Source organism: Pleurodeles waltl, chromosome 1_2 (genome assembly GCF_031143425.1).
Source record: "Pleurodeles waltl isolate 20211129_DDA chromosome 1_2, aPleWal1.hap1.20221129, whole genome shotgun sequence".
NCBI lineage: Eukaryota > Metazoa > Chordata > Amphibia > Caudata > Salamandridae > Pleurodeles > Pleurodeles waltl.
In genome coordinates, this window is record NC_090437.1 from 27,128,534 (window position 1) to 27,156,382 (window position 27,849).

Consider the following 27,849-nt stretch of genomic DNA (forward strand, 5'->3'; position numbering starts at 1 on the left):
GGAAGCGATTTCTTTTTAGGGCGTGTCAGTCCATTCTTCCACTCTGGTATTTCCCGAGGCTACTTTCAGACTCGAATGGGCTTCTGTGACCCACCATGTGGTCCCGTTCTAGTCACCGATTTCTGCAATGTGGGGTCGTGTTCCACCTTTTTGTCAGGATTTATTTCCGTTACTCTGTACCTCATTCAAAGCAAGTACCCCTGCAGGCACCCTAATTGCGCAGTTACCAGAGTCTCTGTTTCATGGAGTGGGTCTGTAGTGGTATATTTACCTTTTTCTATGCAAGAAAAAAGCAGTTTTCAATTTAGCATGTAAATATACCGAAGAGCAATCCGCAGGAGCGGGTATAATTAAAAAGCTTAATCCCAGAGGATTACACTTCTGATTGCGGTTTTAAGTGTGCAGTCAGAAGGATTTGTGACAAAGTAAATGAGCGTGCATTATACGTAATGATGACAGTAGCCATGATCTACAGGCTTATTTTCATCTGCTAATCGGCTAAATTATTTATCACAAGCAGCAGGTTCATTTTTTTTTTTACTGTTCTTCAGGTATCTTCGATTTCGACGTCTGAGCCTGAATTTGCTCTCCCTTTTGACATGTGACGACGCGATATCTAGTCATGCAGCGCAGGGCGTTCAGAATCACGCGCGCAGTGAAGGTGTCGCAGTTCTTGTCATAATTCCAAAGGTGCCCCCACACTCGATCATGCAGCTATGAGTGTGTGCGGTGGAGTGCCAATATTTACTGGCGCGCTTCCGGCAGTTCATTTAGTCAAAGCCTCTGTTTACACGAGAGAACAGAACATTCTTCGTTTGAAGGAAATACACACTGTCACACGGAGCTTTGAGCTGCTTCTGAAGCATGAATCGGAGTCCAAAACTGCAGAAATTAAACTCTGGAAATATGCAGAATTAATGTGAAATACACTCTGGCAGGGAAGTGCTCAATCCTCATGTAAGCGTCTATAAGGCAATAACCTTTACATAAAATATCTACTCAGTGGATGCTTTCATTGGTTCTGTAACTCCACGAACGGTGCAACGTTTTGCAGTTCCTGAAGCAAAATAGCATTTTGCTTGCTGGCGTGCTCCTCATATACTGGTAAAAAAGGAAACTTCTACAGCCGCATTGCTATTTCGCACTAACATTGGAGGGTGCTCTGTGGCTTCATCCCCTTCCTCTCCTGAGGAAGCGCGATCTAGGCTAATCTCCCCTAAGGCACAGTAGTGACGAAAATAAATCACTTTACTTCAGGGAGTAGTGTTTTTTAAAAAAATCAGTGCAAAGGACCTACATGTATCGATTCCATAACGTCTCTCCGAGTAGGTAAAAGTCCAGGCTTTCCTGTATCTGAACCAGTTCTAATTAGATATTTCTAAGGGTGGTCACTCAAACAGGAGTGAAAAGTCCACAATAACTGGGAAGACGTGGCCATGCTAACACATTAGATTTAGTCTGCATCAAACGAGTGCTCACACTGGTTTGCAAATTTGTTAATCAGCAGAGCCAGCTCCTTGGAAGGTAAGCAATGGAAAACAGCGTTTCCCAAACGATGAACTCAATGCCCATTAAATGGCCAATGCCAACTTTTTAGGTCTGGAATCAGTCAATACTTTTTATTTTACTACAAAAAATAGATGTAGCATACTTATATAGTGTTTCCAACCAGCCCTTTTCATCCATTGATCTGTTATATCATTAAAAACGTTCCACTGCCCACTGCAACATGGAGCATGGAGTCATGGGCCAGCTGCTGCAGCCATTTGCTAACTTCAGTGTAGGTGATGGTATTCTGGTCTTTCACAAGGATCACATGCAAACACAAAGGCCCATATTTATACTTTTTAGCGCCACAGTTGCATCATTTTTTTAGCGCAAAAGTGGCACAAACTTACAAAATCCAACTTGCATCTTTGCATAATTGCATCTTTACAAGTGCATCTTTACAAGGGCAGTGTTGGACTTTTTGCCTTACGTAGGGTCATCCCAAGTCTTTTTGCCTCCTTCCTCCTGGTTTTTCTGACCTCACGCTGTTGGCTCTAGGACTCTGAGCACTTTATCACTGCTGACCAGTGCTAAAGTGCAGGTGCTCCCCCATCTAAAGTTGGTATGATTGGCTTATACCTAATTGGCATATTTAATTTACCTATAAGTCCCTTGTACAGTGGTATCTCTATACCCAGGGCCTGTAAATTAAATACTACTATTGAGCCTGCAGCGCTGCTTGCGCCACCCACTGAAGTAGACTTTCAAACCTATCTCAGGCCTGCTTTCACAGGGCCTGTGTGCACAGTTTTCTGCCACAGGGACCTGGCATCTAAACTTCCTTGCCAGACCCAGGACTCCCCTTTTACTACATGTAAGTCACCCCTAAGGTACGCCCTAGCTAGCCTTATGGGCAGGGTGCCATGTATGTAGAAAGGCAGGACATGTGCCATATTGCATGGCCTGTCCTAGTAGTGACAAACAGCCTAACTTGGTGTCTCACTGCTGTGAGTGCTGCCTCCTCATAGGATTGCATTAGAAATGCCCTGCCTTATGTGTACAGGGTATTGTCTGATTTATGAGGGGTAGCTTAGGCGTGGTTGGTATGGTTGTGATGGTGATAATAAATGCTGCTTACTGGTGTGGGTGTATTCTTTATTACCATCACAGAAATGCCACTTCTAGAAAGTGCGCATTTATCTGTGCTTATGACTTTGGTGTTTTCCAGCTTGCCTACAATCCATGTCTGGGCAGACTGACAGTTGGGGCTTTGTGCATACTTCTCAGACAGCCTGTACACAGGGAGGGTGGAGGTGTCACAGAGGTGCATCGGCATACTGAATAGTCTTCCTGGGCTGAGAGAAGGGAGAGGCGAGGCACACCTGCATTTGTAAAGACTGCGCCCTGGCCTCACACAATAGGGTCGTTAACCCCCCACTGATGTTTGGAGCCTGTGCTGAAAGGAGAGAGGGGGCACTCCCAGAACCAGTTGTAACTGGCTAGAACCTCCTCTCCCTACCATTGTAAAACACTGTAAGAACTGACTGTAAGTACAGGGGAATTTTCCCCACAATTTGGAGACTCGTGGAATCATCTTGGAATTGGACACCAAAGGCTGAAAGGACTCACCAGGAACCGCCATGGACTGCCGCTGCTGTGTTGACCTGTGACCTGCCTGGTCACTGTGAAGGACTTGCCACTTGCTGCCTTTCCCTTGTGCTGGCCTGTAGCTGGGCCCTCCACCTGAGGACCTTGTCTTAAGATTCTGCTCCCCAGGGGCAGGGTGCTGTGGCCCCTGCATCCATTTCTTCACGAGGGGTGCTTCTCGGTGGTTGCGGCTGCCATAGCGCTGATTGCAGCACGCTTATGGAGCCTTGGGAGCTCGTAGGCTCCTTGCTGCATTGTGCCCCTTTAAATAAGATCACCGCAGCGGCCCGGGAAGCTGGAAGAACACTCGCGCACTGCATCGGGTGCAGGTGAGTGTCTGCTCGGGCCCCAGGAGGGGTCTGATCTTCTTGTGGCTTCACGGCAGGACCAGGGGAAGGCGCGGGGAGTGCCCCCTTCCCCCTGGCCTCTGCGTTAGGAGCAGGACGCTCCTTTTCTGTTGTTAGGTAAAACGGGCATTATTGTGCCCCCCCCCCCTTGGTGGAAGGGCCAGTGGAGGCCTGGGGGGGACCCCAGAGATCGCGGGTCCCGGGAGGGGCCTGTCATTAAACCGGAGGGGGTGCGTGGTGCCCCCCTCCTGCCCTAAGTTGTTTTTGCTGGCTTTGGCCCCCCTCGTGAGGGCCGATTGAGGCCCTAGGGGGCCCCCAGTAATCACGGTCCCAAGAGGGGCCTGTCTATAAAAGAGAGGAGGTGCATGTCGCCCTCCTCTGACCCCAGAGTATAAGGGAGGCCCCCGTTTTGCGCATAGGAGCGCCGGGGGCCCCATTGTTCGCCTTCTAGGCAAAGTTCTTTCTACAGACTTTTGTTTGATTCATATATTACCTACCTGCGTTTGATGTTTTTACATATGTGTATGCAAATGTTCTTTTTATGGACATGCTTGCTAATATGTTTTTCTAACTTGCCATATGTTTTCTAATGTTCCTACTATGGGCATTTTATGATATTCTTATGACAAGTGCTGTGATGTAATAACGTGTTTTCCTGACTACTGCTTATGTTGCAGAATACTGAGTAACCTGTGTGTTATGTGTGACTACTGCTAGGTTGCAGAGTAACTAATGTGTAACGTTCTGACAACTGCTAAGGTAGCAGGATAGTACTGATATGTGATGTTTGGTCTGATAATTGCCTTGTGTACAATACAGTATATTTTCATATAATCTGGTGTTGTGTTTCCTTTGTGGTGGGGATATTGTGTCACGTGTGTTGTGTGTGTTGTGCAAACGCTTTACACATTGCCTCTGGGTTAAGCCTGACTGTCGTGCCAAGCTACCAAGGGGGTGAGCAGGGGTTATCTTGGACGTGTAACTCCCTTGCCCTGACTAGAGTGGGTAAGTTCTGCCTGGCTGAGGTGCATACCCTAGCCAACCAGAAACCCCATTTCTAACAGGCAGGGAACATTCAAGCCCAAAATTGGATGTAGATATTAAAGGCAAAAATTGTCAGGAAAGACAGATATAGCAGAGGACATGTATTTGGTTCCCAGCATCTTCAGGAGAGTGGCTATGGAAGGAGTAGACTGGTATGTAATTGAGTGAAATCAAAGGTGGGAGAGGCAACTGCTTGTAATTGGTATAGATATATACATTTCTGTCCATGCAAGGTTCCTTAATTGGTCACTATGATTTCACTCATCTCCTTTAAAACAAATTGAAATCATATTTTGGATACAACTGAGACAATAGCTGATGTTCACTGCCTGCCTTGTCCAGAATATGTGTTTGTGGGGAATACCTGTTTCACTTGCAAACATCTTTGTGAGTAAACTGCACAAAGTTCTAAAAAGACAGAATTGGTTGAAATCGCCTTTTCATTACAGGTGAAGGAATCGCCATCTTCCTGCAACCGATTGTGATCCTAAAATGTGTGTCTTGTTCCTTATGGTAAAAACTGTCTTTTAAATGTTGCTAGTGCATACAGAACCATTGAAGTATGTTGGTGGCACTCGTTCATGATCAATCTTTCTTCAGATTTTTATTATCCTGGAAATGGTTAAACAAAGGCTAGAGATAATTTGTTCATCTAGAACCGGACCTCCAAATGGCTCATCTGATCATTTAATCTCCTCATCATAGGAACGGGCAGTTTATGTTTTCTAGTGTGTTTCACTCCATGTCCATTGTAGTTAAGGTTTGGATGCCGAAGGCAAAAATGGATAAAAGAGGTTTCTAGCCGCGGTGCCCTGAAAATGCCAGATGCAATCAGATCAAGCTGACATCATTCAATGAGACCAGAATGCTCCTGCTTCCTCCATTCTTGTTTTCACTCCCTGGAGGACAATGTTCCAGAAAATCTTTACACAGCAATTAGAGCTGGAAACCCAACTATTGAATGCATATGAATGTATGTCAGACTCAAGCGGAAACCCATTGACTTCTCCATCATGAGCCACATTGACATATTGAAGAGTTGTTCACGTCCTACTTCCAAAGAAATAAACTAATTGCAAAAAATGCAAGGGTAGATTGACAACATGGGTTCCTGTAGGCAGTCAGTCTGAAAAACCACCCAACTGTGCTTTCTGAGTTATAACACAAATATACCATCCAGCGCGACTAGGCTAATTCGTTGTATAGCCTTTGCTGGAAGCATGATGCATGTGCATGTGCACAATGATGTAAGTGTTGATGATACACAAACGGTGATTTACCATTGATGTTCATACCATGTTACAGATAGCAGCAACATAATCCTCATTTTCTGATTTCTCTATTCATATAACGTTTTAAAACTTTTTCCAGCCCCACAATATAAAAATTTGTACGCTTAAGAATCCAAATTTAAAGACATGCTAAATTGCATACTAATTATCAAACAAAACTGTAGCCTTCTGGATAATATTGAAATGAGATGTAAAGAACTTTCTGCCTTTAACATAATAGATGACAAGCAGAACAGTAACTTATGATGATAGCTTAATGGTTTGGGTAAACTGAGTACTTCTTGGGTGAGTATTGCCTTTTTAATTTTTTTTTCCTGGAGGTTGTGGGTGGGAGGTAGTTAAAAATAAATATATAGTGTACAAGTGTACATTGTGGTGCCTGGTGGATTTATTACTTTACATTTTTCCTTCTAGATAAATGTCCATTTTCGAGGGAAATGATTTTAGGCTTTGCTCTTGGCTCATCATTTTAGTGCAATTTAATGTTACATGATTTCAGTCCTATAATTTGCTAACCTGTTCAGCATATGTTTGAATGAATAAAATATAACAAACAGTGGTTGTGACTCCTCAGTCCACTGACCAAATAACTCACAAACATAAAGAGGCATCGGACCTGTATCACAGATAGCACTATTACCACCAGCTTTGATTGTCATTTTACTGGCTACTTTTGTCCATCCGAGCGGTTGCTCAAGGGCTTGCTCAAGTATGGACCCCATTAGGTCAGTAAGCAATGTTTTGGGGGGAGGTGTATTCTTCTAGCCAATTGTAGATTTCAGCTAACAGCTCTTTCTGTTCCACAATATCACTCTGTTCAAAAGACATATTGTGCACGGCATCAGGCATAGTGGAATCTGAGGTGGGATGAGCACCTGAGCTGGGCCAATCATACCATAGCAACTGTGTCACTTTGGGGGTTTACAGGGACGGTGGGTTCATGCTGGAAATGTTCTCTCTTTGTTAATGGTGGTTAGGCCTTCATCAAGATTTGTACTATGAAAAACGATACGTTACGTAAATACAAAATAGTGTCTAAAGAAGCAAATCTGGGACAAAACAAAGAAAGTGACTTTTCAAAAATATCTCCACAACAATTGGTTAAAAGGCTTATTAGACCACCTTTCGATCTCCATGCTTCTGACCCTATGTCAGCCGAAATGGGTCCCTTGGCTCATTCTACTGCCTGACAGTTACATTACTGTCAACACTGACTTTCAACCGTGGTGTGTAATGTCCACATAATAACCAATCACAGGAGAAAGAATGTGATTAGGTGAGGAGTGGCTACATATAGTGGGACTGTGCTAGACAGCTTGCAGTCTAGTGAGAATTTCCAGAGCTATAATAATTCTTATTATTATTTGGGGCACAGGGAGATATACTGATTTGCTCAGATTCACACAATATTTTGTCAAGTTCTAAAGCAGAGAAGAAGGGCTAAAGCCGGCCACTCTGCAAGTAGACCATATTTCCACCCTGGCTTTGCGCTGCCTGACCCCACAGTGTCCTCAGAAGTGCTGAGTACTGTAGCATGGGAAAGCAAAGCCAACTATTACATCAGGCCAGTGAAACACAAACTAAGAATACCAACTGAATGTTGTCTCACTTCACATCTCAAAATAAATCATGGCCACTGACATCTTCATTTAAATCTCTATTGTGGGTAGTGTAGAGTATTTTTATTTTAATAAACTATGTGCATCAGCTTGTAAAACGATTAGGCATGCATAACAAATGTAAGTGGCTTTGGGCATTAAATATTAATCAGAAGTTCAAGTAAACTCCAAACAGACAACTGGGACTGTCTGCTCCCATAAGGATATCTAATGCTCAACAATAATGTGCCTAAATGCAGAAATGAGTTTTCACGCCTTGTATTTCTATTCTGAAATTAAACAATACATAATGTGATAGCTACTGCATGTTATTTAGAATACTATTATTTTTTATAGAGAAAACTTTGTATGAGGGCACTATGAGAACCAGATCTCTTTACAGATTTAGGCACAGGGAGATTAAGTCATTTGCCCAGGTGTGTGTCCCCTGAATTTCGAAATAACATATCTATGAGACATAGGGCCATATGTACCAAAGCATTTTCCCATTGACACAGAATGGGTAAAACCCTTTGATACATCTGGCCCATAGTATCGAAAATAAAATATTAAAAGGTAAGTTAGTTTAGATCTTCTGTACCTAACTCAACTCCACATGTATGTACCTAAGCAGTACACATATATTCAAGGTACACAGATATGTTGTTGGGAATAGTAAGTCTATTCTTCACTATGCCGAATTATTTTTAGATATTGTGTCCTTCCATATTCTGTCCTGGATATTAATATACCACAATATTGTTGGTGTTGATATTTAATAGTACAGTCATTTGCCCATAATCATAAATTCGCCTAATTTGCTATATTGCAGCATCAGGCAACTGCACCATCAATATGGCTGGGGTTCCTAGATTAGGGAATTCTTTAATATAGACCACAAATAACATTTTGTGCCGGTTGTTTAAGTCATGAACACTCCCTCATATTCTTTTAAGACACATTCATAGATGAGTACGGTTGGAGGAATCATTGCCATTGTATTGTGTTGGTCCAAATCCACCAGTATTACACATAACTGCCATGTGCAGTGTTGCAGTCACCCACCTGATTAATATTCATGAAGTAGGTCGAGCCTGTTTGACTCTCTCTGCAGAGTTTAGTAGGAAGGTTATAAGACTTCATTGCAAAGCAATTCTTGTTCCTTCTCTGGAGAAAGGCACTATCAAAGATGGAGGACATTAGTTTGAAGATGATCAGGAATAAAGAAAGAGATTGCGGGGAAAAATAGAAAAGATGGGGTCTGTATATGAGTGGTGATTATACGTGTAGTACCCTACATTCTGTCACATTTTAATGTTGCATTTAACAGACTTAGCATATTTATGTCCCTCTTGCCCTTTGCACAGCACATTTTCTGCATTTATCACATATAAAGAAAAATGTATTTAATGTGACTGAGACACAAATATTTATTCCTCACAATTGAGGGTGGTTATTTTTTTAACCTTTGTGCTGACATGAACGCAAGAATTCACCGGCTAAAGCAGATTAAGAACAACATTGAAAATGCAACAAACTTGCACCTACCAGCCTAAAGGGTGACTTAGACCCTTTCGAGCAGCCCACCATGACCTCCACTTCCCTCTCAGGGGCACACCCGCCTGACTTAGAGCCTACACTGGAGTTCCAGCATTAGTGGCTCCTTCAGGCAGCCAGTGGAATACCTAGTGCCATATTCTTTCACCTTGCTCTGTATTTTTGTTTGTTTTACACACACACCCAGAATCCTGTGGGTTGATTGTGAAAAACAATCAATGCCCTAAAACGCAGGAAGTCTTCTCTGAGTACACTGAAGCCTTTGATGTTATTTCTAATTGTTGAACCACCATGTCTCAGACCGCCCCAGATCAAGGGCTTCCAACGGTAGAGCCAGCTGAAGGACTGCCATGGGAACTATGTGCTTGGCCCACCTCTAAATGAGGTGGGTGAACTCCAACTACTGCAATTTACATCAGGGCTTGATTCTAAACAACCCCCCTTAATCTAAAATGGGTGAAATTATAAAACTGGACCTCGGCGGCTAGTATTAATGTGTACCTTTGGAGGCAAGGATTGGACCCATTTGTAATAATCAATACCAATGTCATCAAAGAAAAGTATTATTTGGGAAGGTTCGATAAGGAAGGAATTTAGACTCACCCCTATAAACATGTGGATATCACTAAAGTTACACTTACACATTCCTTCACTGTCCACTGTCACAGCAGCCTTCAGTATGCACTCTCTGCACACTATCTCCTCTTCTCAACAAGGCAGTCTTTTTTATAGCTGTCATCAGTCCAACACATCCCTCCTTTTTTCTACTCCAAAACCTTCTCCTCCCTCCATTCACCATTGTTGTTACATGATGGAGAACTCAGTGGTTCCTAAAACAAACCTTGGACCAGGCAAGCTGTGGTGACATCACTGACAGAAGATGCACACTGAGAGCAATGGGGAAGCTGCTATACCACACCCAAGGAATTGAAGACAATGACATGCACAACAATCTACCTATGAAGTAAGACAAGGATGGCCACCACACAATTAATCTGAGACATGACCCATGAACCCCGTAAGTATATATTGGAGTAAGGTTGCAATACCATGGTGTAGTCCTTAAATTAGAAGAGAACATACACTGATAATGCAAACGAAAGACATGTATAACAAGAATTATTACTTCAGTGGACGATTCTGAGATATAGAGCATGCCTCATAGAACTGGGAACACCATAAACATTCACGTTAAGAACACTCACATACCATGCCGAGAGAATGGAAGCCCTCGGGATTGCCTACCATTGAGACAAAATTACTACCACGCAAACCAATACACCTGGCAGTGCTAAAACAGCATGGCATGTGGAACTTTGCAGTATGAAAACATCATGTGACATAAACCATGTTACACATCTCTTAACAAAACTTGTGCTTCCATTAGAACAATGCACTCACTCGGATTAAAGTGAGAACAGTGCTTTTCATTACAATACAATTAAATTCAATGAGACAAAAATCCATTTGTGCTGAGAGAGCTGTGGTGATACACCTGTATGTAATGAGTACCTAAGATCCTTGCAACATGAAGACATCGTCACTGGTCCAGGCAACAATTATTCAAATTTGGTGCACCATCTTAGAATGGTATAGGGTAAATATTTCCATGTGGTAATGAGGTTTACCCTAACAAATTCCCAAAATGGAATGATATATCTCTTCAGTCAAGAATGGGCAATCATATGAGCAACCGACCCCATAAAAATACCCATAGCCATAATTTTGGACTGTAACATATCAAAAATTACATAAGGCAGTGCATTGAGGAACCACCCCCATCAGTGGCTCTCGTTTGAATTGGGTCATGGCACTTGAAATAAGTGCTTACCCATGAATTTGCCAGTGATGCAACCCCCCAGGGGATTATACAGACATGGGAGTGAGGCTCACAGGAGCCCAGAGCAAGGCCAGCCTTTTGACAATGTTTTCCTACCTGTTTGTTTTAATGGAAATGGGCCAGATCTCCAAGAAATCTCACAGGCTTGACATAATCCATGGAAACCTGCTGGCTCAGAGGGAAGGCTGCCAGAACACTACTCACATGGAGGGTCAACTACAGCACCTCCATTGTACTTGGAAAAGTTATTCCCAACACATCTCCTCAGAAGAGCAACTGAATAAAGGAACCAGGGGACCCCTTACTGCCCATGGCTACAGCAGTATTTCATTTTGTAATGCACAGTCATCCTCTAGCACGTGTACGGGATACCCAAGCTAAACGTCTGAGGCAATGTGGGCTTATGTGTCTTTTCATAAACGCGTGGCCAGGTACAGTCCATGCAATTTTGCCTTTGTAGAACAAGTGGCATTTTCTGCTCATGTGAACAATTTCATACCACTCCTGCTGTAATTATGAAGGGTTTCCAGTTTTTCCTTATTATAAAACTCTCCATGAATGTGGCAGAGGGTTAGTGAGTTCTAGTCTGGGTACTCCCATGGGTACTCCTCTTTTTTGTAGATGTATTCACATTTTACACAGTCCAGGATATTTCAGCCAAATTACGGCAGCATTTTGGTATTGTAATTCCATCAGAAGTAAAAGATTGTGCAATCTCTCCAATTCTACTGATACAAAATATCATTGAAAGTACATATTACTTATTTAGCCAGTAATGGGAAAACTAGTGGCAATTGCCTTTAATCAAATCTAGAGACTTAGGGCCAGATGTAGCAAAGGTTTTTACCCATTCTGTGTCTATGGGAAAAAGTGTTCGTACATATGGCCCTTATTGCCTTAAAAGTATTAAAAAACATTTTGAAATGCCTTTTCATCTGCACTTGTTTGCTGCCATAGTTTAAGTAAGCAATATTGGTATTTATTTATAAGCATTCTTTATTTGGCTAGCTTTGGAAATAGAAATTCTACATGGATGTTGCAACAATTAGAAATATATGGGGAAAAAAGTACAATGGACCAGGATGTAACGTGGAAGGTGGTTATAAAGCTTCTATGATATTCGGGATGGTATTGCATGACTGTTGGTGCAAAGCTCTTTAGCAGATACAAATAATTTTTAGGCAGTATACTATGTCATTATGGCCTTAAACTAAAAAGTCCCTCAGAGCGCAACAAATACACACTACCATTAACAAAAGGAAACATAAGAACAAGTAATTACCACAAGTATCTGCCAAGCAAAATATAAAAGGTCTAGACATAACAGCGGTTCTCCAGAGGTCAAAGAAATGTGCAGCAGCCCAGATTTAAAAATTAAGTACCTCCCATGCAGGAAATGTGGGAAAATACTGTTACTCTTGTAGGAATTCAGCAACAAAGCTTCAGAATGAGGAAAGGACAAGATTTTGCTCAGGACAACTCGTTCCTCATGTACAAATACTGTACGTATCATTGCCCAACCAAGCATCATCTTGCATTTTTTTGCCTTTTTTATACATGTCTTTTCCTTAACTTTATACATTGTTCAACAGAATTCAAAATGTGATCCTTAGTGGCATGTTTATGCTACAGAAAACACCCCACCTTTGTTTTTAGGTCAAGCACACAAGCGCTCTGACCTGTTGTAATCAATCTGTGGGCTTTTAACCACGCCTACCGCATGCCCATCACTATCACTCGTTCATGAGCTTGCCTTTGAAAAATCCTTTGTTATCATTTTATGTATGTCCCTCTTTGGGGCAGTTTTGTTAATGCCTTGGCCCTCGACCCTGTTACATGGATAATTGCACGTTTGCTGATAGGTGTAACTGTGAGCAAATTTATTTTTTCCTTTTACGTCTCTGCTTCACGCGCTTGCTCATGGCGGCCATGGCGCTTTGAATTGGCGTGTTTTTAATTGGGTAAAGTTTCATGCAACAACAAAGCAAGACATAATTGTGTACACAGAAGCATTATGTCAACATAACAAACTTTGGCCTCAATTCAGAAAGGTAAATATACATCTGTATATACACCCACAACAACGCCTTGGAATAACACAACACTATTTTGCTATTCAGCATTTCTGAGTTCAGATTTACACCTAGGGGTAATAGCAGACACCTTTAGGATTACAGTAACTTTAGAATTATAGTTTGTTAAGGTCAATAGTTTGACTCTTTTGTGGGTGTGTATTTATATGAGCATGGCTCTCCATAAACCCCTCCCTAAGTTTCTGAAACCCCTCCGATTTGCTGGTAAGTATTCTTCATTATCCAGAAAGTCCCCCTTGTCCCTCCCACATTTACTTAACAAATGTATACCGATGTATGTGGAGATCTCCGCAATCTCGAAAGAGATCTTTGCATAGAAAACATAGGTAAGACAGAAGCTAAGCTCTCTGGCTGTAGTTCTGTGAATAGCATTTTGTATTATTACGGTAGTACTATTTTATGTACTACAAAATGCAGTTTGTGAATCACATCCTTAATGTCTACAACAAATTGGTGACAGTTGTGATTTTTATAGAGAACATGTTCACGAGGAAGGAATGCCAGCATTGCAAAACACATCAGTTTGTGTCAAATGTTTGTGATAAAGTGCAAGATTTGTTAGAAGGGTACTATCAGTAATTTAATGCCAAGACCTAGCTTTAGAATGCCATTGTTAGAACCTACACATTCCACAATGTACCATTCAGAGAAAGGATAAACCACTACTGACTGTATTATTGAGTTTAGATGGACCTCCTTTATCATATGAGGCTCAAAATCAAGGTTGATAACATAATTCTGACATTTTCGTGCAAACGTTTGTAGATTTGTTTGTAAGACAGTGAGCCCATATGTTTGCATGGGTGTGAGCTTGCAATGAACTGTCTTGCAGTGCATGAACTAACAATCTTCACATTCACTTGCTGTAGAGTGAACAAGTCTTGCAAGGAATCTTTTTCTGGTTCACAAATCCTAGTTGGACAAGTTGAAGGTGTATTCCTGCTCGGTTACTCATACATTTTGAGTTATTTTCAAAATTGTATGAGATTCACATAGAAACCTCAGACACCTTCTGGAAACTTACAACAGTTGTGGTCCTACATGCAAATCCTACATGAGTAAATGACGAGTAAAGGTCTTTTGGGCAAGTAACTTTTTGTCTTCTTCTTGTATCTACTCTCTTTTCCTTTATGGGTTACCTCTTCTTTCACACTATAGAAAGGCACGTTCTCCTCTTTTGCACTGGTATAGTTTTATGATTGTTTGTGGGGAGGGTAACCAGAGTTTTAGCTTTTCATTGGAACCTGTGGGGTCACCCTTCATACTTGAATGTCCCCATTAACACAAATCTACATATGATAAAAATCTACCACACCGATAATGCAAATTATACAATTAAGATTCTACCAGCCCTCAATTTGTGAAACAGGATACAGAATTTTCTCTCACAAAGTATTGTTTTTACAAACCTAATTTAGGGGCATATTTACAAGGAACTGGCACATCAGCTCTGATGCGCCAGTTTCCTTGTGTCGCCCTGCGCCCTCCCTAATGACACTATGGTAGTGCTGTATTTACTATAGTGCGCGCCATGGCACACGTTAGCACAATAGCGTCACAATTTGTTACTCTATTTTGGCGCTTTGATGGGCTAGCGCCCAAAATGTTGATGCTAGTCCAGCAAAGCTCGGGGGCCCACAGCATATAGCACTAGAGTCACTTTAACCCCTGCCCTGAACAGGCGTTACAAAATGACGCTAGAAAGGTGTAGTGAAAACTTGTAAATTTCATTGCGCCATGTTTTTGGGCCTCCCTACTTGCATACATTATACCTGGCGCAGGTATAAGGCAGCGCAGAGGTTTACAAAGTGGTGCAACGCTAGCATTGCACCACTTTGTAAATATGCCGCAGGGTGAAGGCCTGTTTAGCTCCACCATAGCGTAAAACAAATATGCTACAGTAGGCTAAGTGGCACAAGGGGCTTTTCAATATGCTCATTAGTGTGTAAAAATATTTGCCAGTCAGGGACACAGTGAGGAATTCCTGGCCATTGGCTCTTCTGCCTCATAGCCACATTTATGCCATGTCACATCTCCACATGACAATAAACAGCTTTTCCACCATTTTAGAGAGGTCGTGTCCTTGAAAACATTCCCTCTTTCGCCATGCATGCTGCAGGCTTGGAGCCAGGATTTTTCATAAATAACCATCTGCAGAGTGCATCGACCAGGAGTGCAACACAAGGGACCCGAGTGATGAATAAGGATGTCTGAACTCAAAGACCCAGAGGGAAACAATACAGAGAGTAAAATTAACTTCTAATATATTTACAAGCACTCCACAGATATCAGTGCACCTCTGATTCGATTTGGCATGGTAGCAGAGAACGTAAAACATTTTGTTTCATACAGGACGTTAGAGCTGAACATTTACAACCCACTAACAATTCCAAAGCGAACTACATATGTTCCTCGTTCAAACGATATAACGTCAATGAATAAACATTTCGATGCCTCGATGCAAATGGCATTGAACCGAATGCGACTTTATATTCTTCGTCTTTATGTTAACGCGCATTCTGTGTTCTAAAATAACATTTAATTTTTCTCTTCTAATTATTTCTTATTGATTTCTGTACATGAAGAAATAAAAAGGAAACATTAACAGATCACGCAGTCGCAGACTTTGTGCCGCTGTGTTGGTTAAATAAGCCTTTCCTCTTATTTCCTTGGTTTTTCAAGCAAAGGCTATGCATTTTTAGGTACTGTCGAAAGGTGACATGGTACTACCAAGCAATGCTAGTTCAACCTGCGATTGATTTTCCCAATGAAAATAATTATTCTGCAATGCCTGCGCTTGAGGTGCTCACTGAATATTATGAATAACATAAGTAAACAGCCTGTTCTGCACCAAATCTACTATGACGGTCGGGAAGGGGAGGCTGTTGCGGGCTTGACTGTGCGACCCTTCTGCTGAAATTTGAAACAAGCCTGCCCCAACAGGAGGAACTGCTGAAGACTAAGGCAAGGTCTTCACCCCACAGAGGTAGGTCCATGACCACAGGAACTAAAGCACAAGTCTCGTACCCTTTCAGAGACTACTTCCTTCTGGCTATTACCAAATGTATGAAGTATAAGTTTGTAAATGGAAATTCAGTGCTGGGCAAACTTTAACAGATAATGGACGGTGAATTCTGTGAAAAATATAAGTATTGCCTTGCACACATCTACTGTGATGAACTTGGGGAGAACTATTGCAGGCTTGGCAATCAGTGTGCTGCTCTTCTCTTGAAATGTGATTTTTCCCATGTGTCTTTGATGTCTTTTGATAGGATCCCAGTATTCCCTAAAAAAGAACCTTTAACTAACATGTAATACATGTCTATGTCGACTCTACCAATGTCACAGAGTCATATTGCATGGCTCTGCCACCCAGGAGCTTCTGTTTCCACCGGGAAAAAAATACAGACCAATTAAGCCTAATAAGCAAGAGGTAATGGTACGTCATCTACCTTCAGGGCGGATGCACTAAGTGGAAAAGATGTGGAGGGTACACAGATTGTATCTGTCCCATGATGCATTTCTCATGGACCCTCAGTGTTGAGTGTTTTATGTGTTTTTAGAAGCCTACTGGTGGTGATGCTAAATGCTGTGGTTGCTGGGTACCAAGGCTGCCCCATCTTGGTTCCACCTCATGCCTCTTTCTAACACCGCTTATTTTTTGCCCCATTCAAGCACCTTATTTTTGAAGTTTGCTTTTTCTGTGTGTCACAGTTTTCCTTCTATACTCTTCCCCCCTTTTCTGCCTTTTTCTCTTCTGCTCCTGGTCATAGTATGATGATGGAAAACAAGACTCAAAAATTAATGTTGGTGCCCAACACCTGGAAACAATGACACAAATTAACCACTACATATGTGCCACAAGAAGTTGGAGAACCTGGATTTAGGGATCATATATGACAGGACTAGAATGACTATTACTTTAGCTAGGACCTGGGAAAGTTGTGGATCCGTTATTAGTTACCTCATTCAGATGACAGAAGAACTAACCAGATGACCTTCACCTGCCTTCCTCAACTGGTCTATAGGGAAAACATATTGTAAGTGATCAAACAAACTACCCCAAGCTTGGATCAGTGAAGGATCACACATTTTTGGAGGTGAAGTGGAAGTGAGGAATTAGTTAAACTCAAACTTCTGGTGTTGGCCCAAATTTACAGCACACATCGGCCCACCGAGACATCATCAAGAAAGGAGAAGCTACGTAACTACTTGTTTGGAAATGAATCTCTTTTCACTACCATTATGATAACGCTGAATGAGAAGAACCAAGACACGAGCAAAAGTAAAAAAGCCTTAAAGTCTGAAATCCCAGTCACAAAGCATGTGTGAGGCAGTGAACAATCTGCCCACTGCTGTAGCATTTGTTATACCTACCACCTTTCTGTAGTAAAGAGTTTGGTGTCTAGACCATGGGGGTCTCTGGATTCCTGAAGAAGATATCATCCAGAGACCGTGACCGTATGACTTGTTTGGGGAGTTTCCTCTGCAAGTATCTGAGATGTTGTGCGAATATTGTACAATGTGTATATATGCCTTTCCTAATATGGACTTATTCAATGACTAATGCAGATATGCCCTTGTTGGGCCAGAGAGTTCAAAGTTCCCTCTGTGCAACTCCCCCAGCAGTTCCATAGCATAACCTGTACCACGTGCCCGTTGGAAGCTTCCACTGATTTGGCTTCCAGGGATTCGTCTGTTGCAATGAATTGTTCAGCGCATGCGCAAAGGTTCCTGCTCAGAGCATTCAGACCAGTGCTCTCAAATAATGTCATGAACAGATCAAGTCAGTCAGCATCTATTTTGTTTGTTCTAAATACTTTATTAGCATTTTAGGTAAAACAATAAAAACATGCCAACACAAAATGAGGAGACATGGAGAGCTCAAGGAGCACAGCAATAACAAAACAGCAATAATTCTGATAAAGGTTATATCAAGGAATGAATTTACTATCATGTAAGGAGACAAGATCAAAGCTGTTTTAATGTCTTCGTTGCACATCACACAATCACCAATATTTGCTAATGACAGTGTGGACCCACTTCAAGGTTGGTTTACTCAGCTCCAGTTGAGCGATATACAAATACCGGCTCTATAGTTCAGTTTAGACTCATGCATGGACATAATTTAGGGGTCGCCTGGGGTCGCATCAGCAACCCCTGACTTGCCCTTTGCAACCCCTGGCACTGCCTTTGCATCACTAACCTCAGGCAAATTCAGTGCCAGGAAAACAATGACAGCTCGTCCTTATGGACATCAGTTGGGTCTTCACTCTCTTTGTTTTCTGTCAATTTTTATCACACTAATAGTGAATCGCTTATTATTCACCATAAGTGTAATAAAAATGGAGTTCAATTAGCTAGACTATGCCCTTTCCATGGCAGCTGAAGTAAGTAAAAAATGCTTTTAAATGCATGATGTGTGCGTGTTGTGTGCATGCTTGATGGTGAGTGTGTTTATGTGAGAGACAGTGGCATAACAAAGGCAGTGGGGGCCCCAGAACCCACCAGGATGCCCCCTCAGCACATACCTGGACATGAGAGCTTCTGAGTAAGTCTGGAAGGGGCCCCTCCAAGAACTTTGCAGGGGGCCCCCTCAAGTTTTGTTATGCCGCTGATGAGAGGGTGTATGTAAGTGTAAATTTGTGTGTATGTGTAAGCATGTGTGTGAGTAAAAGTGTAGGTCAAAGGGCATGTGATGTCACTTCCGCTACCCTGACATTTCTGTAAATTGACGTCCATACTCACATGGATTGTTCCCACGTGTGTCCATCGCAGGGAAATGTGCAAGATCCTTTCTCCCTCTGCAAATAGTAACCTGCTGCTGACAGCAAGTATTAACCATGGGAAAGTTTGGTAACCATAGCTGACGCAAACCTTTGGTGCTTTCACTTTTCCATCATTATCATAGGGACAGGAGCCCCATTCATGTGTGTAGCACAACCATTCTCAATCCTCAGTATCCTCCCCACAGGGAGCCCCGGTACTCTTGACGACTGAGAAAAAGTACTTAAGGAGTGGCCGCTAAAACTGCTAAGGTGGTCCATTCTGCACAGCACTCGCCTTATGGTTGGTAGATTAGAATGTGCATGAAGTTGTTACACACAGCTGTGACACACTCCCAAACCCACAGTCGGAGAAAGTTGCTGAGTGTTGCATCACAGTGATGTGCTGGTGGTACACCTTAAAACTTCAAGTCTGCACTCTTCAGAACAGGTACTGTCCAGACATGTTGAAAGGGCTGAGTGAATCTTCCAATAGATCTGCCATGTGATATCATTGAATGTTCCACGTACACATAGGGTGACAGTGTAAGTAATAGTAGTAATAGTCAGAAAGGTGATTTAAAGGCAGAGAAGGTGAAGAAACCAGAATAGGAACCACAGGCTGATGTTCTAACGCACCAATGTGGGTTACTTATAGATTCATCCACCTGCACAGCCAAAGCAGTCTGAAGAAAGTAATAGACAAAAGTTCAGAAGACGAATGGGAGTGTTAAATTGGGCTGTAGTTACCCAGCATTTTGTTTTTTAGAATATTATAGGTTGAAGGAGACATTATTTTTGGGGGCTCATCAACGTACAAAAAGTTAAGATGTTGTAAAAAAAAGAAATTGCCGTCTCAAAATGCAATAAGTATAAGAGACATCACCAGTAGATGTTCTAAATACATGTAATGTAGGCAATTCAGCAGAAACTATTTGGAAGAGTTATTGTTAATGCCTAATATTCAGCTTCTATTAAAAGATTCACTCTTAAGTGCCCAGAGTGGACAAAACAAGAATGACCTTGGATGTCTTAGAAGCGGCACTGTGAATGGGCTGTGGCACTCTCTGTGCTGGCAAACCATCAGTACACTGTTTCTCTGGAAAACCGGCACAAGGATTTCCCTTAGCATGTCACCCACTTGCACATGCCTTGTGAGTCCACCCCTAGTGTGCAATGAACTCAATGGTCATAATTCGGAATGACATCCCAACCACTGAGACAAAGTGAGACACAGAGATACAGCCTGCTTTTTTCCACTGGCCATTTTCCAGGAGGCCATTTTTGAAAGGCAGGGACTCGCTGCCCATGCCTCTACCTGTTCCTTCTGATTCCCCATATAGCTACGGCACTGGGAAATAATGAGAGAGAGAGAAAGTAAGAGAGAGAGAGAGAAAGAGAAAGAGAGAAGGAGAGGGAGCGAGAGATATGACAGAGGAGGAAGGGAGTTGTGTTTTTTTTGCATAAACTACCTTTGGTTCCCAGTATCGGTCCGAATGTACAATCAGGGACCTAGCTATCAATAGGGCAGCATGTGCAGTGGCACCGGACCAAGAGGCCCGAGGGGTGCTCCGAACGCCGGTTATTGCTGGGTTTTCCAACTCAAACAGCAGTCATGATGCCCATTTCCCATGCTTGCTCTAGGGCCCTCGCACATTTGCTACGCCCTTGCGTACAATTAACCAGCACATTTTCAAAACTGACACATGCACCAATAGAAGAAACAGTGAGATGCTAATGCGAATACCGTTGGAGCAATGTGCTGGGTATTCAGAGATAATTTTGACCCCCAATATCTACAACACAGATATAAATACCAACACTATCGTCTGCAGTTATTCCTTGATACTAACATTTTTTCTTGAAAATAGTTTGTCAATCTGTAGTCGATCACTTGACGTATACAAATATTGTATTTAGAACGCTAAATTAATCTTGTCCTGAAACAAATGGCCGTGGAGGGGCTTCAGGTTATCAACATGCTGATCTTATGATATTTACATATTAGGGGAAATGCAGGATGACAGCAGTAGCTATTTTCGACGTCGGCATTTGTGCAGTACAAATTGTTGTGGTCTGAGTTGCTGTGCTCATTGCTCCTTGAATGACTGTGGACAGAAATGAACTGAGGTATGTTCAGAGCTCTGTATAAAGGTTTACAAACATTCACTCACTTGCATGTTACTGTTTGCATCTCTACCAAAATTAAACGTTCTAGTCTAATTTAATATCTACATCATGGGCAACTATACCATGACAACATTAATCGTCCTAGGAGAAGAAGGCTCATTTTAATGAATAATCATATAATCTGTGCACTCCATAGTTACAAAAGTAAAGTAGAAGGCCTAGTTTAAAAAAAAAAAAAACATATTTATTTTAAGATATCGCTAAGAGTGACACATTTTAAGTTGTCAACACTTCAAAGGATGACATTACCCTTAAAAAATTACATTAATATGTATCTTTGGTCTACAGTCCCAGTTTTGTAAATCCAGGAGGCTGTAAAATGGCTGTCACGCTAAAGCTAGAGCATTATATTTCTAGGGACAAAGAAATCAAGCGGGAAAACACTTACCCCACTTTTCGGGTGGGCTATCCATTCCAAGTCACCCATGACCGATCGGGAGTCCAATAAATTAACTGCAATGAATAAATAAACTAGTTAGCTTTGTGTGAAAACAGTCACAAAGAAGAACAACGAACCTTTTTTTAATCTTTAATGTTCACGTTTCAAAAAAACTTTTTTGTCTTAATGTCTGGCATTACGAGTGTGCCTGTTTTTGACATTAGTAAATTAATTAAACGGTATAAATGGGCTATTATAATACACATGAATAAGCAAATTACTCGGAGCCAACCTGCGTATAAAGCCTATCGTTAAGTAAACTAGGAAAACATAAGAACAGATTGAGAGAAGAGGAAAGAGAGAAAGAGAGACACATGGTAAAAGAGAAAACATGGTAAAGTGAAATAAAATGGAAGTGTGAGGGAGAGAAAGGGAGAGGGGGAGAAAGACAAATATAATAGGTGTGATTCACTTTTACACTTTTGTGTAATTTTACAATTTTTCTATTCACAAACTCCGATTTAATAGTAAGTTGAAAACTTTGGAGGCTGGCAGTCAGGGCGGAGAATTTCGCACATAATAAATAGGCCCGTCCCATCTTTTTCATGTGTGGAGTCTCTGCAGTCCACTGGTGGCCCTGGCGGCCAGTATCTATAGCCAGCGCTGCTTCTCTATAGTGCCGTAAACGTGCCACTTTATTCCCGCCATGTCCTAGGCTGAGGCCATTTTCAGAAAGCGTTGACAGGACATTCTTCCAATCAGAGAGTTTGTAGACATCTAACTGCTGCAGCTTGCCATGTGGTAAATGACGCCCATTGCAGGTTTTATAAGGAGTGGTAATGTTAGCAGATTAACAGTGAGAAGCCCAATTGCAGCTGAAAGGCGATTTCTGCCATCTCGCCCACTGGGCTCCTTAACCCTCCATTGCCTAAAAGAAAAGAGCAAGAAGTCCACAAACTAACTTTTGTTTTGCATTTCACAACTCTCCACTTTCGCCACAGGACAGAGGATATTGTCATGTATTTTTGTTTTGCTATTTTCGAACAACAGCTTGTTGTAGTGCAGTGCTTGTAGTTTTGGTGCTCCATGCATTGAGATGTAGCGGTTGAATCGTAGGTAAGTGTTATTTGGAGCAGCCCAGCAACAGCCTAAGGAGCTCTGCTGTAGCCAGGCACACAGGTAGGCCCTCTTCTAAAAGCCATGCTCCCACCAGGCGCTGTGCAATCCTAGGCTCGTGCTGCACCTGCTACACATGTTGAGGGCCCCCAGTGCTGCTGTCCTAAACTTACTATTAAATCTGAGTCTGTGAATAGCAAACATATGGTAAACTTACACAAAAGTGTAAGCTTGTCTTTGTGAATCAGACCCAGAGAGAGATAAAGAGATATGGGGAGAGAGAGAAGTGAACAATCACTGTGACTAAAACATTTTTAACACAAAGAAAATAATGATTCACAACTTTAGATTCGAGCATTTCTGAAATTTGATTCTGTTAATTTGAATATGACATACGTAATGTTGTATCTCAACCCCTTTTCAAAATCATGAGCCTTACAAGTTTAAGTCATAAATTAAACACCAGCAGCAACATCTGTAGGAGACGTCTGGCCTATAAACGCGGCTACTGGAATTATGCGCCACAAGGGAGGCAAATTATGTGGCAGGGTTGACTGAATTATATGGCAAGAAAAGGCAAATGATGTGGTGTAATGCAGCACGTTTTGTTAGAATTATCTCATTATTTTTGTTTTTTTATATATCTTAACACTTTCTGGGCAAAGGGTTTGCCTCATTAGTGCCACTGTTGACATTCGAATACAGAAATAAGCAACAGAAAGGTGACCAGTCAATCTTTGCGAAGCACCTTCCACTGCATGATAACACATGTTGCAACATTTTTAGTAATTTGTTGATCCTTTTGAGCTAGAAACAAGATTCTCTGGTGAAAACTGCACATTATGCAAGAGATGGTAGATTATATGATGAAGGCGGCAAACACACAATTATGCCAAAAACATCAAGGCTGCAAAAACTCATAATTCCAGCGGCCCTGCCTATAGGGCTATCACGAAATGCTCAGAGGGCTGGCCTTACAGGTAAGTGTGAGGGCCAGTTTTGTGTCTATTTGTGGGCAGTTTTTAATACACTGGGCTGGTTTTCACTGTGCATTTTCCTGGTAATAAAAACAATTGCCTTCAGCAAGTGCCAACCCATGCAGTCTTCCACACATTGCAAAACCCTTTACTGGGTGTCTTTACAATTTCAAAGCTGCCACAGTTTGCTGGCACGGGTCACTTTTTTAGCTTTCTAATTCACTGACAGGGGCCACTTTTATTTTGGGGCCTGGGCCTGTTTTCCTTCGCATTCCGACCCGAACTTGTGCGTGCACCATATTTAGATACATATTTAGGCGGTGCGAGCGTTGCTGCCACACTGGGTGCTGACCTCAGAGCGGTGCTGAGTTTAGCAATGACAAAACTTGTGATTTAAAAGCACCTGCTGAAAAGTTCCTTGTGTGTTCGGCCTTCAGGCAACAATTAAAATGTCAAGAGACAGCTTGCGAGTAATGTTCCTGCTAGGGAGAGAGATGGGAGTTTTGTCTAACGCCAGGTTTGACTCGCCATAAAGTAGCTTGGAGGGTTAAAGTTCCGGCTGCAAAGAAGAGAACCATATTTTATGTGGATAGCTGAGTGGATTAGTAAAGCCAGCCTTTACAAGCGCTTTAAAACCAAGTAATGGACGTGAGAGAGGTGCTATGGAGATATGAGGGGTGCATTTTCAGGCTGGTAGTGAGTGAATCTGAGGAGGTGGTCATCAGGTGGAGGGCACCAAAAGAGACTGTGCACAGGGTGCCACCATCGCTAAGGCCGACCCTGTTTAGATGCATAGGTTGCAAGCACTAAGATTCCTAATGCATAAGATGCTCATTTCTGACAATTCCATCTGATGCTGCAAATGTTATGTGCAATCCAAAGCAAAGACCTTGGTAAAGTGCTTCAGAGAATTGATTAGAAAGACCACTGGCCACTATTTTGCAAAAATACACAGAACCAATAGCATAAGAGCAGATTTTAAAAGAACCACCCATGCATATCTCTAAGTGGGTTAGCCCTGGCGCTAAAGTCTCTCAATTATAGGGAAGACAAAGAGAGACTGCTTTATCCATGCTGTGGCAAAAAAAGGCAAATTGGGCAACGTTATGTGGCACACTTTGAAGCACTATTACTTCATTATTTTGGCATTTCACACGGTAATACGATAATACAAGTTTATCACCTAAATACAACAAACATCAACTGAAAGGAGGCCTGAGTCTGCGCTGCAAAAAGCCAGCCACTTGCAGCAGCACATGTGGCGGCATTTTAGCAACTTTTGATCCGTTTGGGCTGGAAAGATTTTTTGTTGTTTAAGTCTTCAAATTATTCAGATAAAGCTAGATTAGGTGGCAAGGGCAGCAAATCATAATTATGTGGAAATGGAGCAGCTGCATGGTCGCAGAACTCTATTTGCCCTGATTACTGTGGAAGAAATGGTAGACTTTGCAATGATAGGAAGCACTGCAAATAAAACGTTCAGCAGAACACTGCAGTAAATTGCATTTCCTAGAACAAGGAGTTTGCGTTGTATATTACAGTGAATTCACACGAGGCACTAACTCTGTTAAATAACTTCACAAAAATACGTTTTGGAAAAACAGCAAATGGAATGAAGTTTATTAATTAAGTGATAGTGTTACATCCAATCAAGGCGTGTTTGGTGTTATTATTATTATAACCTCTTCGGCGCACTGAGGACCTCACTCTCTAAAAAAGTATACATCACCGGTTGAATAGCAAATACCATTGCACTGTGAAGTTTTAGGACTGCAAATAATCCTGCAAGCTCTACAAGAAATTTCAGTATTTCCTTTGCTCCTTAAGCCTTCGCATTATCTACAGCAAAGTGAGGAAACTGGGATTATTGAAGAACATAATCTAATTCCCTTTTTTGTATACAGCGATTTGCCACGAAAAGTCTTTCCATCCTTTAAAACCACTGAGAAAATAGGGAAGAGTGGTGCAGTTGTGCTCACTTGATCTACCAATTGCACCTCGATATTTCAGTAAGGATGGAAATGCAAAGATATAGGAAATGTGATGAAACACTTGCGAAGAGCCTCAAAGTTATGACTGTGGGCCTGATTCTAACTTTGGAGGATGGTGTTAAACCGTCCCAAAAGTGGCGGATATACCACCTACCGTATTACGAGTCCATTATATCCTATGGAACTCGTAATACGGTAGGTGGTATATCCGCCACTTTTGGGACGGTTTAACACCGTCCTCCAAAGTTAGAATCAGGCCCTGTGTGTGTGTTTTCTCACCTCATTGCTTGGTTTGCCTTGACAGTGCCAACGACATTACCTGAAGATACCTGCTTCTGTGCATCTTGGAAAGATTAGCAACTCAGGCAGCGCTGCGTGCTTTGTGCATCATCTGTGCATAAGGAGATGGCATCTACACAGGCAAAACTGGCTTGGTGAACGCAGTTTAATGCATGTCACACTTATACATGGAAAACACTTTGTGAAATGAAACCTATTTGAATAAGGTATATAGTCACACAGAATGAATGATATCATATGCAAGGAATATTCAAATGTTTTAAAAGACTCACACAAAGAAACGGAAGATGACAACAACTCAATGACTGAGAGAAAGAATATATTAATTTCTGTTTACATGCATTCTACAACTATGATTCGATGTAAGAATGGAAGCTTTGCCACCAAAAGGTATAAATTCTATGGAAGAGTGTTTGAACTTTGTTTTATAATCACAGTACAACACAACGTTCAAAGTGCTCCACCAGGAGCTAAATTTGACCCAAATACGGGGAACCTCACCCGGCCAGGACACAGAAAGGATTGACAGATTTATAGCTCTTCTCAATTCTGTAGGTGGTGGTACATGGTCGTTCTTAGTTGATGAAGTGATTTGTCTAGTTAATTTCTATAAAAATTAGACACCTCCATGCTAACTAGTTACGCGACCCCCAGCGGTCGGCATCAAACTTCTTAGAGGTACAAGTGGTGTTTCATAAAACACTGTATGAAGCTGCTCCTAAATATCTTAAGACAATTTCCACCTGGTATACCCTCCAGGAGATTACTTAGATCCTCCAATGTCAAGTTGACCAAGGTGTCTAAATTTAGGAGATCCAGTCGGGGAGGTATAAGATTTATGTATTTGGCAGCACATCTGTGGAATAATCTGCCAGATCAGCTGAGAGGCCAATCTCACTATCTGGCGTTCAGAAAGCAGCTTAAAACTTGGCTATCATCCCATCCGGCCAGTGAGGTTTAACTCAGAGTCGGCGAGTTAACTTACCTCCATCTTAATCACATGTCAGTGGTAGTTTTTAGTGCCATGATGCCCTAGAGCATTTGAGCACTTTTTAAAATTATCAATATCAATATCAAATTCTAAAAAACATCACACAGTCACTACCGCAGGTTCCATTCACTACAGTTACCTCAAATAAAAAACAAAACTGCCCGAGGTACATAGATCCAAAACAAAGGTGTTGCGATGGGTGCAGTTAGCAAACATACTAATATGATCTCTCAGCATGTAGGACTTTTTTCTTTGGAATGTGTTCTGCCTGCCACTGAGGATTTAGCCTTGAAGGAGCGTTTGTATATCAAGATATTTGGCAGAAGACTCAGTATTTAATAAAAGTGCCAATCCAGCAAATAAATCAGGGAATAATACATCATCCTTCAAACCACTCAGTCCAGTGTCTGATCAGGAAGTAGTCTACATTAGTCATTAACAAAGAGTGTACAAAGTTGTATGGGATTTCCCCTACAGGTTTGTAAATGTTTTTGTAAATCTCTGCAATCTTTATGAACTTACAAGAGTTTGTTTCCAAAGTCAAAAACACTGTAACTGGGGAAAAGCATTTTCCTAAGAAGACCTTTCAGCCAGATAGACATATTGAAACTCATATCCGGGGCATAGAGGGTGACTGGGACAAACTTTTCTCAACAAAGAAACTCAATTGGACATATAGAGACTCCTACTCTGAGTGCCACAATTGTTATATCATAGTTGCTATACTATAAATAAACCTATACTACATTGCTTATTTGATGCCATTCTGTAACCATTTTAAGCCCAGTATTTCATATGTGAAGTGTTTTGCTGCCCTAGTGGGTTTAGTTTGAGCTAATAAAACAACAAAATCATTAAATTACAAAGAAACCTTGCCTATAACCATAAATGTCAAGTGATTTGCACTTTACTAACTTGCCAATTGTAACACAAGTCTCTGAATAACTGATTACACAATACCTCCAAAGTTTCCTTGACAGCTACCATCGTCTATTCCTAATGGAGTAAGAATTTAGACATGGATATAGTACTGACACAGCCCTCCAAAGTTACTGTGATGACTGACTCATTTTTGAATGAAGGAGCGACAGTGCTCCTGTTAATGCCAAACCTGTCAACAGCCTTCCACATGGAAGAGAATAGCATTTTGTTAAACTGCATGTCCTTCTAACCAACGCTTTACCCTCCATCATCAGCTGACTTATATCCTTCTTACAGGATTGGTCTCAACAAT

General features: G+C 41.7%; 1 protein-coding gene across 5 annotated transcripts in view; it reads right to left on the minus strand.

The window, feature by feature from the left end:
* Positions 1–27,849, minus strand: part of EPHA5 (EPH receptor A5) — a 647,731-nt gene that overhangs the window by 593,530 nt on the left and 26,352 nt on the right. For all 5 annotated transcript variants that reach the window (XM_069235711.1, XM_069235720.1, XM_069235739.1 and 2 more), the window contains exon 2: positions 21,250–21,314. In XM_069235711.1, coding sequence (XP_069091812.1) covers positions 21,250–21,314 — 65 coding nt within the window. The remainder of the gene's footprint in view (positions 1–21,249; positions 21,315–27,849) is intronic.